This window comes from Gymnogyps californianus, chromosome 5, assembly GCF_018139145.2.
Source record: "Gymnogyps californianus isolate 813 chromosome 5, ASM1813914v2, whole genome shotgun sequence".
In the NCBI taxonomy this organism is placed as follows: Eukaryota; Metazoa; Chordata; class Aves; order Accipitriformes; family Cathartidae; genus Gymnogyps; species Gymnogyps californianus.
In genome coordinates this window covers 32,944,819-32,958,133 of record NC_059475.1, presented here as the reverse complement: position 1 = coordinate 32,958,133, position 13,315 = coordinate 32,944,819, and the positions used below count along the sequence as shown (strand labels likewise).

General features: G+C 46.2%; 2 protein-coding genes across 4 annotated transcripts; one reads left to right on the top strand and one right to left on the bottom strand.

Moving 5' to 3' along the window:
* Positions 1–662: 662 nt before the first annotated feature.
* On the top strand, positions 663–4,724 carry SRSF5 (serine and arginine rich splicing factor 5). Of its 3 annotated transcripts, none has more exons than XM_050897714.1 (8): positions 664–747; positions 1,310–1,455; positions 1,668–1,738; positions 1,924–2,019; positions 2,379–2,448; positions 3,733–3,806; positions 4,113–4,223; positions 4,384–4,724. In XM_050897714.1, exons 2-8 carry the CDS (start codon positions 1,330–1,332, stop codon positions 4,628–4,630), a joined length of 795 nt encoding a protein of 264 aa, XP_050753671.1. In that variant the 5' UTR covers positions 664–747; positions 1,310–1,329; the 3' UTR covers positions 4,631–4,724. The 3 variants fall into 3 exon arrangements, with proteins under 3 accessions (XP_050753672.1, XP_050753671.1, XP_050753670.1); XM_050897713.1 differs by having other exon boundaries at positions 4,381–4,724; XM_050897715.1 differs by lacking the exons at positions 4,113–4,223; positions 4,384–4,724 and having other exon boundaries at positions 663–747; positions 2,721–3,736.
* Positions 4,725–6,771: 2,047 nt separating this feature from the next.
* Positions 6,772–12,949, bottom strand: SLC10A1 (solute carrier family 10 member 1). The gene is made up of 6 exons (XM_050897067.1): positions 12,549–12,949; positions 11,618–11,828; positions 9,905–10,083; positions 8,756–8,952; positions 7,624–7,659; positions 6,772–6,878 (listed from the first exon to the last, which is right to left on the bottom strand). The coding sequence occupies exons 1-6, from the start codon at positions 12,947–12,949 to the stop codon at positions 6,772–6,774; spliced, it is 1,131 nt and encodes a 376-aa protein (XP_050753024.1).
* Between the last annotated feature and the right edge of the window lie 366 nt (positions 12,950–13,315).

Sequence of the window (13,315 nt, the reverse complement as noted above, 5' to 3'; positions counted from 1 at the left end):
CCCATCACCTCAGCTTTAATGACAGCCCTGTGCTACGCAACACTATGAAAATCCAGGTTGGTTTGTGCTTTTACTGCTTTCTCAAAATGGCTTCCAGATGAAGTAACACACGGTTTTCCACGCTCCAGACCAGCATTAACGACACTATCAGTTTTCTTCCCACACAGGCAGCTTTAGCGTATCGCTACCAGTTATCTAACCCAGGCCGGACAGGCTGACAAGCGAAGGCGAGTACACCAGCGGCCATCCTCCCTCCGTACACCGAGAAGGGTCTCGGGAAGGCCCGGTTAGAGGGGAGCAGGTAGCGAGGGGCGTCACGCCCCCACACTCCTCCGCAGGCAGGGCAGGGCCGGGCCGGGCCGGACCGGACCCCGGGCCCTACGGGAGGGCTGACGAGCGGGGTCAGCCCGGGCGGGGTGAGCCTCGGCGCGGTGCCTCAGGGCCGAGCCGATGCCCCCCGCGCCGCGGAGCAGTCCCAGGCGCGCCCCCCTCCCTGCCCTGACCTACATTCTCTGGGGAAGGGGCGGGGCCGCCGCCTCCCGCCAATCGCCGCGCCGCACCAGCGTCACGCGGGGCGGTGGTGACGCGTGGGGCCGCCTCCATTTTGCAGCGCAGCGGCGGGGCGGCGCGGCAGTCCGGAGCCGGCCGTCGCGGAGGGAGGAGGGAGCTGCCCGCCAGCCGAGCGCCGACTGCCCCGCGCGCGCGCCCGCCCGCCCGGCTCGGCCCGCACCGAGACCCGCAGCCCAGGTTCGTGACAGGCCCGGGGGCCCGGCCCAGCGGAGCGTGGGGGCCTCCCTGCGGAGCGCAGCGCGCGGGCGGGCGGGCGGCGTCGGGGGAGCGGGGCCGGTGGCGCAGGGAGGTCCCAGCTGTGCCGCCGGCCAGCTTCCGGCCGGTTTTCTCGTCGCTCTGTTTTACTCCAGTGCCCTCGGCGGAGGGGGCGCCGTTGGCGTCGCTGTTGGGTGCGGCCCAGGCCGCCATTTTGTGGCGGAGCGATGGCGTTCGCTTTTCTTCGATGGGGGCGGCGCGCATGCGCTGGCGGAGAGGGAGGGTGGCCGCGCCGGGGTCGGCATGCTGTGGGTGGGGCTGCAGGCGCAACGTCGGGTTCCCATTGGCGCGGGCTAAGGCGGAGTCCACCTGCCTCCTTCCTATTGGGCCGGAGCGGGGGCGAGGCCGGGCCGCGGGCCTGCTGCGGACTGCGGCAGGGAGGGCGGCTGCGCGGGGCGGGGGTGTGCTGAGTCACCGGGCAGGGCCGGGGGGCGGCGGCGGCGGGCCGGGGGCGCTGACGGGCTGGGCGCCGTGTCTCCCGCAGGGAGCTCCGCGCCCACAGCCATGAGCGGCTGCCGCGTCTTCATCGGGAGGCTGAACCCGGCCGCCAGGGAGAAGGATGTGGAGAGGTTCTTCAAGGGATACGGCCGCATCCGGGACATCGATCTGAAGAGGGGGTTTGGGTTTGTGGTGAGTGCGCCCCTCTGCAGGGCTCTGCGGTCCCTGTCCGTCCGTTGGTGGTCACTCGGTTCTCATGTGCGTTTGATGTGCACGAAGCTACTTTTAAAGATAATGCCATTAACGCGCTCACCTAAGTATACTAGGTGGCAAATAAGCATTTGTTAATTTCTTAGAGATATAATTTTTTTTAGTTTTATGTTTTTGCTCTGGTGGTTTTGCAGGAATTTGAGGATCCGAGGGATGCAGATGATGCTGTCTATGAATTGGATGGAAAAGAGCTTTGCAGTGAGAGGTGAGGTACCCTATTTCATGAATATGTAAACATGAATATCTAAAGAAGTGAGTCAATTTTAACTTGCGTTGTGTTATCGGTACTGTTTAAACTATTTTGTGGGTTTTTTCCCGCTATAACTATGAAGGAATATGTCAGAAGAAAAATGTAAAAACGTATGGTTTTCCATTTCTTTTTTTCCTCAGGGTTACAATTGAGCATGCAAGAGCACGCTCTAGGGGTAGAGGCAGAGGGAGGTACTCTGACCGTTTTAGTAGCCGCCGTCCACGTAGTGACAGGAGGTATGTATAGCTTTGAACTGACATAGTTTAAAAAAGAATACTGTGGACTCACTGATCCAAGAACTTGAGTTAGAATGAGATACTAAAAAGTAGTATTTTGCCTTTTTAGTTAATCATTTGATGTGGCAGTAGGATAGTGAGGATTACAAAAGTGATATGCTTGTCGTCTTTATGCCCTTCCTCCCCCCCCCCCCCTTCCCCAGGTACTTAATGCTTGTACTATATTACTCAAGGCATTCCGTAGTTAAGTTGTAGTAATGGTGATATGCTGATACCAGTTATTCGTACAACCTTTATTAATATTAACGTGGTTACATCTTAATTACTAATAGAAGTCTGCATTATTTATTTCCAAACAGAAATGCCCCACCTGTAAGAACAGAAAATCGCCTCATAGTAGAAAATTTGTCTTCCAGAGTCAGCTGGCAGGTTTGTTGAAACACGATTAACTATTTTGACTTCGTTTAATGGGTATGTAATGTAATTATTTTGTAAAATAATTAATTAAAAATTAAATATAATTTATTTAAAATGTTTATGTAATTAATGTAACTTTAAATAATGTAATTTAAATATTTTGAATGAAAACTAGTTAATTTTAATTTATAATAATAATAAATGTATATATTTGAGGATATATATTTATTTTTTCTTGTTTTTTAAATCCATTTTAACCACATATTAAACCCTTTATTTGCCAGCCTATCTGTGTCGTTGGCCTTATGACGAGGAGTGCCTGTGGGTTATCCTAATCGTTCTGTCTTGGTCACTCTTGGTTGGGCCTGGTTGACTTTCCAGTCAGCTCCTACAATGTCACTTGGCCACCTCTAGATCTGTGTTTGCCGGTCTAGACGTAATCGATGCACTCCTTAAAGTGCCACATTGCAGCGATCCCCGAGCGTTAACGAGATCTGATTCCTAAGTTGAGAGCTGTTCTTCCTGTAACGCTTCCGAATAAAGAGGTCCTGGTCGAAAAGAGTTGAAAGATACGAAATTAGGTGGTCGTTGGAATCCTGATCGCAGTAAAGTGGTCCTTGGTAACATCAAGCATAGAGAATGTCTGGATCCATCAATAGTCTCCTAATAGGGAGGGCAGTGCGATTAATGGCTTCCATCGACTGGGTAGTGTTCGTCAAGTGGGTGGCGAAGAGCCAGTCGGGCATATATCATGACGGTATCTCCGGTCGCTTAATGCAGTTTGCTGCTTGGCTAGCCTAGGGAAATGTTAATAAAGGTAAAGTAAACTATATTTTTAATGACATATGGGGCACAAAATAATTGGTGTTATGTAAATGTAATTCTGTATGCATATAAGACTCGTAATGTAAATGAAAACTGAAATAGTACAAAAATATATGGGTAGTATTTCACACTCAGTCCCGTATATATACAAATGTACTTTTTTTATTTCTTTCTCTCTCTCTCTCTCTTTCTTATTTAATCTATATAATCTTTGTAGACTAATATTTTCCTTAATGTTAAGACACTTTATTAGCATTTTGCTTAAAGCAATATGCTTTTTTCATTTATTTCGTGCCCTGATATAGATAATTCAATTTTGATAGAATACAAGTATGGCAATTGCCATGTTTGTAATTTATCTAACATCCTCTCTTTCAGTAGTCATAAGTTTCTTTTGTTTGTTTTTAACTATTTTTATATAGATAAGTATTAATTTCACTTCTTTGCATAACATAACTGGTCTTGTGTTAGGATCTCAAAGACTTCATGAGACAAGCTGGGGAAGTAACCTTTGCAGATGCACACAGACCTAAGTTAAATGAAGGGTAAGCCCCTAAAATCATCTCTTGAAAGCTGTAGAGTAATATTTGTCTGTATAGTGTTTGGGGAGGGAAGCTGGCTACATCCAGGGCTCAGCAGCTGTTCATGGTTTAGTTTAGCTACACTTTGAAAATCCATTCTCTGGTGTTTGGGGAGGGGACTTCTTCAATTCATGCTTGCGTTATGACAAGGGATGACTACACTGAGCAGTGTGAGGTTTTTTGAGTTGTTTTTTATTCCAGAGTATGTTTTGCTCTGTCATCAAAAATACAACTTGTAATTTTGGTTTTTGTTTTAATTTTTTTATGTAGGGTGGTTGAATTCGCCTCTTACAGTGATTTAAAGAATGCTATTGAAAAGCTTTCTGGTAAAGAAATTAATGGAAGGAAAATCAAACTAATTGAAGGCAGCAAAAGGCACAGGTACAGATTTCTATTCTTTTAAATAATGCTTAAATATCCACTAAGAAAGCTTTCAAGTCGATGACCAGGCAGCTGAACTGGAGACCAGTGAATCGCCTGGTTATTGTCGTGGTCCGTGACGTTTCATTGCTAACACCGATGCTCTTTGTTTCCTCAGTAGGTCCAGAAGCAGGTCACGGTCTCGTAGCAGAAGCTCATCCAGGTCTCGTAGCCGTTCCCGTTCCCGCAGCCGCAAGTCTTACAGCAGGTCAAGGAGTAGGAGCCGTAGCAAGTCTCGATCAGTTAGTAGATCTCCAATGCCAGAGAAGAGCCAGAAACGGGGTTCTTCCAGTAGATCTAAATCCCCATCATCTGTGGATCGGCAGAGGTCTAGATCAAGGTCCAGATCTGTTGACAGTGGCAACTGAACTATAAGTAACTTGCCCTGGGGGCCCTTTTTTAAAACCATACTTGCTAAAACTTGTGGTAAGTATGTGACTTTCTGTGGGGAAGGGTTTGGATGGGGAGCGGGGAGGGATGGGGGAACTTTGTAGATGTGGACCATGGTGGGAAGGGTTATTGACTAATTGTATTAAATGTTTTTTGATAACCCTTTTCTTGCTCACATTTTTTTGTGGATGTCTGAAGTGTATAGTTTGTGTATATTGGCAGAGCTCTTTATAACTAAAGCAGACAAATTTTTTTTGTACTCCAAAAAAAGTCATCAGAACACTTAATTCCCAGTAAATTCAACTGTGAATAGCAACTCAGAACATTAGTTTAATATCTCAAATTAAACTAATAGCTTTAGGCATCTAAGAGCTCTACATGTGCTGTACATAAAGCTTTATTTCAGAGGGTATTTTTTTGTGCTTTTTGAACCATTGTTTCATTTATAGGTCAGCAGATTAAGTGCTGGTCAGTACTGGTAATAAAACTTTATTTTAAAAGCTTTTCATTTAATATGACTTGCACTACACTAAGAAAATGCCCATTTCACTGCCCTGTGGTAATAATACTCTATAAAGCACCCTAATTCTTGATACTTAAGAATTAAATAGCTCAAATAAAGTATAAAGAAACATGTCTCTGCTTCTAGTGTGTTCTTACTGTTAAAGTGTTCGTGACTGCGCCTCATGTTGTTGGACAGTGTTAAAATGTTGCTTAAAGATGGGTCTGCGGCAAAGCTGTCGTTGAGTGTTTGGGGTGTGGGGGAGAACTTAATTCCTTTTAAATACATCACACTATGTCCTTAGAGATCTTTTATGTTTATGTTCTGAAAAAGAACCTTGATAATAGAGAAACATGCTGTCATACTTCATAGCAGAAAGTGGAATGGACAAGTCATTTAGGTTTTAATCACTGTTCGGATAATAAGCATGGACTGTAAAAGATGGATGTAGTTGGCATTCTTCACTAGTGTGTGTGTGCACACGCGTATGAGAACGTTGAGGTGCGGATAAAGCATTTTTATAGGCATTAGTCCTCATTCTGGAGGAAGAAGAGGGATTTTTAAATTGGTGGATGGGAGTACTGCAGCCTGCATTTTAGTGTTTGCACCTTACAGGGGCAGCAACCCTCTGCAATCTCTGTGTTTCTCAAATCCTCATCCATGTTGCAAGAGAGAGCTTCAGAATTTAATTTAAAAACATTTGTTTTCTTATAATGCGGTTTACAAAGCTACTCCAGTAGTCCACTGAAACCTTTAAAAAGATCTCTGGGGCCTAGGCTGGGCTTTGGATTAGGTCCTGGGAAACGCAAGGTGGTTCTGCTCAGAGCGAGGTCTGGCGGCGGGGGAGGTTAGTCTGGTGCCTGCAGGCCCTGCTGCCTTTTCTCTGTGCTGTTGCACAGTTCTCTGTGTTCCAAGCTAAGAGAGGAGAACAAGCTTTTGTGCCTTGTGAATCTGTCCGTTAGGGTGGCACTGTATCAACCTGCCACGCTCTCCTGGGAGCAGGCAGTGAGAGGTGGTCGGGTTGATACACAGTTAACCGGATTATTACTAGTCAGCTTTGGGGAGTGGGAGGCTTCATTCTCGGAGGCTCGTAGTTCAGACGCTGGATCGCCTTCAGCGGCGTGGAAGAGGAGGGCTTTAACCTCTAGGGCTAAAGGCAGCGCTGGCACTCAGCCGGGTGCAAGGTTAGCTGTGTTAAGTCGGTTGGTCCTTCCTGCTCACTTGAATGATGATGGGCATCTGTGTTCAAGTGGGACTTGGCTCCAACTGGAACCCAGGTGGCTGAAGGCACCTGATGGCTGGAAAGGGCTGGGATTTCAGACACTTTTCTCCCTCAGGCTAAATATGAAGTACTGCCTGCTTGATGAATAGTTGTTCTGAATTCTGTTTCTAAACCACACCACTTGCCTTGCAAGCAGCATGAATAGATTTCTGCTTTTTACCTGGGGAGCTGGCTGTTGTGATGACAAACTTCCAGTTTAAACTCCCAGGCTTTGCGTTATGGAGGGTTACGTTGACTTCTGGCCAGAAATGATTCTGCATTTATTAAGTGTAGGTTCTTGGTAAGAGCCTGTTTATTCCTCGTTAAGATGGATTACATCAGGCTACAATGCATGCTTAGGACATTGGCGGTGTTAATGCCGATCTTCCCTCATACTTGTATTTGTAGCGTGACAATAGCCAGATGGTGTCCTGAACAGCTGTCGTGATTAGTTCACCGACTCCTACAAAACAAGGCACATTCAAGGCTCATCTGTTTTCAGAGGTACAGCTTGCTGGACCCAAACTCGACATCGTAAGGCAGTTCGCATAGCCGTGCTCAGTTTTTGTGGCCTCTGCAGTGTGGAGAGCAGTGGTACACCGCACAGTGCTCGGGGTTTGGAAAACGGGAGTGACCAGCAGCCCGTGGGCTGCTCAGCTGCACGCTGGGTCTCGGTGGCTCCTGCACTGAGAAACTTTCACACCTCATTTGGGGTCTTCATGAGAGAAATTACATTAATCTTCAGCAATGTCTTCAGGAGCTGCTTCCAACGTGTGCCAGCGGCACAATTACAGGTAAGTGAAATTAAAAAAGGGAACTGATGCAGGCAGTGATTTTCATATGGGCAAAACTGGGGGCAGTCGCTTGGGAGCGTGGCCCTAAGCTGTCCCAAAGGGGTGTCATGATGACTTGGAAGTCACTGGAAGTGTCCCTCATGGGCAGGCAGGGAGAGGCTTAGTCTGGAGCAAGGTCTTCAGGAAATAACAGTGAGGGTGCAAATAGCTCTGTGGCGATCCCTTTGTCTGGTGTAAAATGAGCATGTAGATAAAAGTCTTACACAGAACTGCTGGAGACCTGTGAGCCAGCTGCAGAAGGTGGAGCTCGGAGGGGTTGTGATAGCGGCTGCTGCAGAATCAGTCTGTATTGTTTTCCTGGTCTCCCACTGTTTCTGCGGGGTCTTGACACTGCTTTCATTTCTTGAGCACTACCTGTGTCCACACCTGTGCAGATCGTTTCTACTGCATCTGAAGAAAAAGAAAAACGTAGTGAGAATAGGCAGTTCTGAAACCAGGTTATGGAAAGATTGTGACACAGCTACAGTTGGTGTTGCTGGGTGATTTAAAGCAAAAGAAAGAAACTTGGAAGCCCTGCCAAAATATTTAAGCCATTTTGTTTCCAGTCATTTATGACTTGGAGCCTGGAAAGCCGCCCTTTTTATAGGGGTCTTGCAAGCACCTGTATGGCTGTTTCCAATATCAACTGCTTTGCACACCTGAGGATCCAAACTGAGTGGGTTTTTTTCCCCAGTAACAATCTTCCTTCAGCTATAGCTGTAAGATATGGTAAAGTGCTCCTGTAGCAGCCCTGTAGCAGCCGCTCAGCTGCTTCTCTGTCCCAAGGGACTGGAGAAAGCTGGTCTGGAAGCATCAGAGGGATGACTGGTGGAGGATCTCATTCAGCAGTGCATTCTCCAGGCATCTTTGCAGACACTCAGCTGGGCTTTGGTGTTATGGACCTGCTGAAGTTGGAGAAGAGTCTACCTCGTATCTATACCAATACTGTATATATATTTTAATTATGTTTGAATCTATTTGTGTACTTTTCTAGCAAAAGGTCTACATGTTTTCTTCCTTCAGCTGCAGTACTTGACAGTTCTGTCCTTTTCTTCCTCCCCCCACTCCAAAAGTGACACCCTTCAGTGAATCTCAACAGTTTACAGTGAAGCTGGAATTGGTTGCATTAAAGAATCTGATGTTCTTGTGTAGTTTTAGGGGTGGTGGTGTGACTCTTCTTTGCATGTGCTCAGTGCAAATCATAGCTTTTGCAGGATGCCCGTCCTAGTTTAAGCACAGGACTCTGAAAACCTCTGAGCACTGATAATATAGGTAGTATATAGCTATATGAAACATTCTGCTGATGCAAGAAGTCATACTTTCTAATGTCTTCAGTTACCTATGAATTTTTGACTGTGATTTGTATTTAATGCTTTGGGTATAGTAACTGAGTTAAAGGGCAGCCTGATTCTGCCCCTAGAAAGCAGCAATTCATTGGTAATTATATGTAAGCATATGTGGTTTGGACTGGAAAGTGTAAGAAATACAGGAGCAAAGCTGTACTTGCCGTTTGGTTTCTTTATTCTGTCATGGATCCTAAAGACCAGGATCAGCAGAAGTCCCTCTCCAAGCTGGAACAGCAAGTAGAGCAGTGGGAAGAAGTACAGGGGACCAATGATTTCTGGGGTGAAGGTGACCTTGAGGATAGTCAAGCAAAGCTGTACATTCTGGCAGCCAGTTTCCACACACACTGTCCGCCTGCATCTGAAGGAGGAAAAGTTAAAAAGACTACAGATTTAATCCGCTTTTAAACAATTTAAAAAGAAGCCTGCCTACCTTGCTGTTGCAATGCTTCATGCATTTGCCTGTGCTAAAAGCTGCTTTATCAGGAGCAATACTGGCATCCCTAGAAGGTTTTGCCTCGTGCTCCCTTTGCAATGTACAGAGACAGATCACGCTATAAATGTGGACTTTGTGCTTAATGGTGTTTGGAGGCCTTGTGTCCCGCTCTGGGCGCTGCAGCTTCCCACAAGTGAAAAGAGGAGTCCAAGGTGTGAAGGTAAAAAATAGTGAGGACTAGTGGGCTTCCTACCTGGATTAGGTAGGATAAGAAAGGGAAGGAGTGGATTTTATATGCAAGGTTTCCATCCTGAATTCCTGGGGTTTCAGCTGAATGCACTGACTGGTTTGGGATAGTTATCAGCTGAGGAACAGTTGTGTCACTTGGGGTCTGGTCTCTGTTGGTATTCCCTAATTCTTTGTTGTTCTTTGGTGCTATTCATTCTCTTCTTCCCCCAACTTCATTACTGAGAGCAGAGGCTGGTAATGTATGCTTAGCAGGTCACTAGTGACCTCAAGTCAAATCTATCCATCTGCCTGTTCAGTGAACTTGCATAATGGACTTCCACCCCTTCTGTGGTGATCAGGTATCTGTGTCAAAAACTGCTCCAGCTGCTCCTCCCCTCTCCATCGAGCTGAGCAGAGGCTGAACTTTCTCTCCCCACTCAAGGTGTGGGAGCATTGACTTGGGACCAGCTTGCAGCGTGTCTGCTCGTACTCCTAGGGCCTGTTTTGGGAGACTGCAATCAGTGTTTATTTTACAAAAGTACATCCATATTGAAACCCATGTTTCCACCATCGCTCCATAGACCAGAGCTGTCATACCTCTCTTCTTCTGGTGATAGAGAGTGAGGGAGGGGGGAGTGGAGGAACATACCGGTCATTAAGCTTGAAGACTGCAGAGAGAACATAGCCCAGCAGGAATCCAATAAAAGGCATCAAGGCAGAAGATCCCAGGAGGGACGGTGAGAAGATGACCATGATACCACTTCCCACATTGGCCACAGACAGAACGATTATTGCAGCAGATGACAGCAGAAGGACAACCATCCCTGCCTAAAATAAAAGTGGTCAAGACATGGACAAAAGAGAAATTCCCAGCAAAATTTGCCTCAGCTGTTGGAAGCAGCTGTGCCCAGTTCCCTGTCCATCACATATGTAAGTATATAGTGAGAATGCGTAAGTGCCTTTCATGGACATAAATGTTACAAGTAATCAACAAGAGACCATCCTGAGGTATTACCTAGAGAGGCCTTAAATAATAAAGTACCTTTCTGGTCTATATGCCAAATGACTGGTGCCTGCTCCACCAGCCACTTGTTTCTCAGGCATTGCTATGTGTCTCTCTGTGCAGGTCCCTTTGTGGGTCTAGTCCACCCAAAGCAAGTGGGGAAGAGACCACTTTACTCACAGGTTGAGCCTGCTTACAGCAGGTGGGGAAGGTGGTGGCTGCATTTTCAGATTGTATCATTGGCGTCTGGTGATTCGGCAGATGAAGCAGCTGGGGAATTTTGGGAGGCAGACTACACAGCTCTCCTGTCTGTCTCTCCACTTTGGAGTCCAATTTGGATGGAGCTCCCCAGGTGTTTTTTAAAAGCAAGTCTCTACCCCCTTCCTCTTTTGTAGAGAAGATAAACAGAAAGAAAGGTGGTCGTAGCAGAAAGGAACATGACCCAAGGGTCAGCTGGGTCGGTGTAGGTCACCTTGTCCTGCTAGGCTTTTAAAGCTTCTTTTGAAACAGTCTAGTCATCACTGCCCTGTGCTGGGTAAAGGGACCTTTGAGGAGCTCTGGTCCTCCTGCATCTGCTCTAGCCTGACTCCTGGGTTCCCATGCTTCTTAGAGGTTAGTGATTCCTAATGTCATTTTATGAGGTCTGTTACTGAGTCTTGGCTCCCATTTCTTGCTGTGCTTGGTCCTAGTTTCTCTGAGATGAAGCCTTAGTGAAAGAAACTATGAAAAACATGTTTACAAAAGTTGTTAGCAGCTCTCTGGGTACTGCTAGTGGAGCTCTTGAGTTAGACAATGGTGTAGTTGGTTGTCCGGATTTCCCTTTTGCTGTTTAAATGCCTGATGTACAAAGGGGGCAGGGAGATGATTCTAGGCATAAGCGGGCGCTTAGTGATCTAGCAGCTTCTGCTGGATAGATATCTCATTGATGTAAGCAGCAACTTTGTGATGTGACTTTTGCCCTGTGCTAGACCTCTGAGAACAGTGGGATGGGGTTTTTTGTTTGCCTGGTTTTGTTTTGATAAATCTGGGATCTGCTTTGGTTACAGCAGTAGTTGGGAGCAGTGCCTATAAGGTTCATTATTGCTGCTTGTAGCAAAAGAAGATAAAACTGAAGCCAACAAAGGAGAGCAAGGTAGGAAGTTGCCTACAAAATGTTGTTTGTCTGGAAAAGGTGGAGGACTTCTCTTTAGGCAAATATTTTACAGATTAAAGTGGTGAAGTGGATGTCTTGAGTTCTACCCTCAACCCTTTCATTGATTTGTGGCATGCCTTGAAGTAGTTAATATTTCTGTGCCTCTATTTTTGAAAACTTCCTTGAGGCCCTTGCTTGAAAGGCAACTATCACAGGATACTTCTTACCTTGATCATAAAGCCAGTGTACTGTGGTTTCTTCTCATTCAAGATGATGCCAATAGCACAGGGGATTAGCATTAGCACCAGAGAGGTGATTATTCCTTTGTAAGGTACCTTGCCCTCCAAATCACCCTCGTATAGTCCTCCCAAGTAAAGGTGCAGCAGCAGAGGCATTAGTCCAATTGCCAGGACCGTTGAGCATGTGGTCATTACAATGCTGAGATGAAGAAAGGACCCTTCAGTAGAAGAATGACACTTTTTTTAATGGAATATGCTAATTTTCTTACTAACCTGGGCACATAGTTTTAGCAAGACTTTGCCTTGCTCTTTCCCAACCTGTCACTGAGATGTCCCCAACATTACTGTCAGGTTGTAGAAGGATGTGATATGAATAGGGAAGGGAGAAGAAGACTCAAGTTCTAGACAAGTTCAGAAAGGACCCTCGTTATGGGCACAGCTCACATTTCAGAAATTCACAAGTGACAGAGAAAGTAATACTTCATATTTTCACCCTGGATCTTGTTTTATCGCTAGGGTTTGTTGGAGAGTGGTGTTCTGCTAGTTCAACATTTCTCACTGATACAGCCTCTTCAGACAGCGTGCTCAGTTTACACAGAACTATATGTTGCTATATGGATAGATACAGCATATATATGCTATATGTACTGCTATGTGGAGATGAAGAAGTGTTCCTACACCCATCTCATCAAGAGCAGCATGCCACATGCCTCAGAGAAAGGTACAAAATCCTATTTTATTGTAAAACAGGGACAAATTTGCTCATTGAGCAATATGGGTGCTGTAAAAATATTCTAGACTTAGTATTTCAGTCTTTGTCCAGCTTCTTGGAGATTGCTAACGTTGATTAAACTAGTTTCTGAACCAGCCATATGACTAGATTAGCCTGGGCAATGAACACGTACTCAGCTTTCCTTACCTGAGATTCATGTCCCCTCTCAGTGCCAGACTGAAGATGTTGGAGAGGTTTCCCCCTGGGCAGCAGCCGCAGATGAGGATGGCCAGGGATTCTGTAGCACCAAGACGGAAGAGCTTGCCCAATACAAATGCTGTCAAGGGCATGATGCCATACTGAGCCATTACGGCCACTGCCACACCTTTGGGTTTCCTGAGGTGAATTGTGATGTTGGCTATCTCCATCGTACACCCCAGAGATACCGTGATGATGAAAAGGACCACAATAAGGATCACATTCAGGGCTTTGTCCATGGCCTGCTGGCTGACTGCAAGCGGTGGTGCCACACTGGTCAAGGAGATGCTCTGCGTGTGACCTGGGCTCCAAATGTCTGGGCTCTCAAAAGCTCCCTTGGTCTTGTTCATCCTGCTGAAGGGTCTAGAGGACCCTTCTTCTGTAAGTGGCTGGGAAGGTGAGGAAGGGATTGATTCAGAAGTCCAAATAACATCCAATTAATGCAAGCAAAACATGAGCTCTCTTTCAGGCCACACTCTTATAGTTCAGCTGCTGCTGAAACAGAAATCCATGTTTTGTGCAATCAGCTGTGAACCCCATTCACTTCAGTAATATGTTGTGCAGTTCTTGTAGCTTCTGTTCTGGTCCCCCACCTCTTCCAGCATCCGCTCTCGCTGTGAGAACGAGGACATAGCTGGTGAGAGCAAGAGGGAGACTCGTTCAAAACTGGTAAAGACGGGCACTTCATACAAAGGAAAACAAACCAGAAGAACTCT

Coding starts and splice junctions, on each gene's coding strand:
- SLC10A1 (XM_050897067.1), bottom strand. CDS start 12,949: ATGAACAAGACCAAGGGAGCTTTTGAGAGCCCAGACATTTGGAGCCCA. Junction 10,084..11,617: donor ACACTGGCTTTATGATCAAG/GTAAGAAGTATC, acceptor CTTTTATTTTAG/GCAGGGATGGTTGTCCTTCT. Junction 8,953..9,904: donor GTCTTCAAGCTTAATGACCG/GTATGTTCCTCC, acceptor TTCCTCCTTCAG/ATGCAGGCGGACAGTGTGTG.
- SRSF5 (XM_050897713.1), top strand. CDS start 1,330: ATGAGCGGCTGCCGCGTCTTCATCGGGAGGCTGAACCCGGCCGCCAGG. Junction 1,456..1,667: donor AGAGGGGGTTTGGGTTTGTG/GTGAGTGCGCCC, acceptor GTGGTTTTGCAG/GAATTTGAGGATCCGAGGGA. Junction 2,020..2,378: donor CGTCCACGTAGTGACAGGAG/GTATGTATAGCT, acceptor ATTTCCAAACAG/AAATGCCCCACCTGTAAGAA.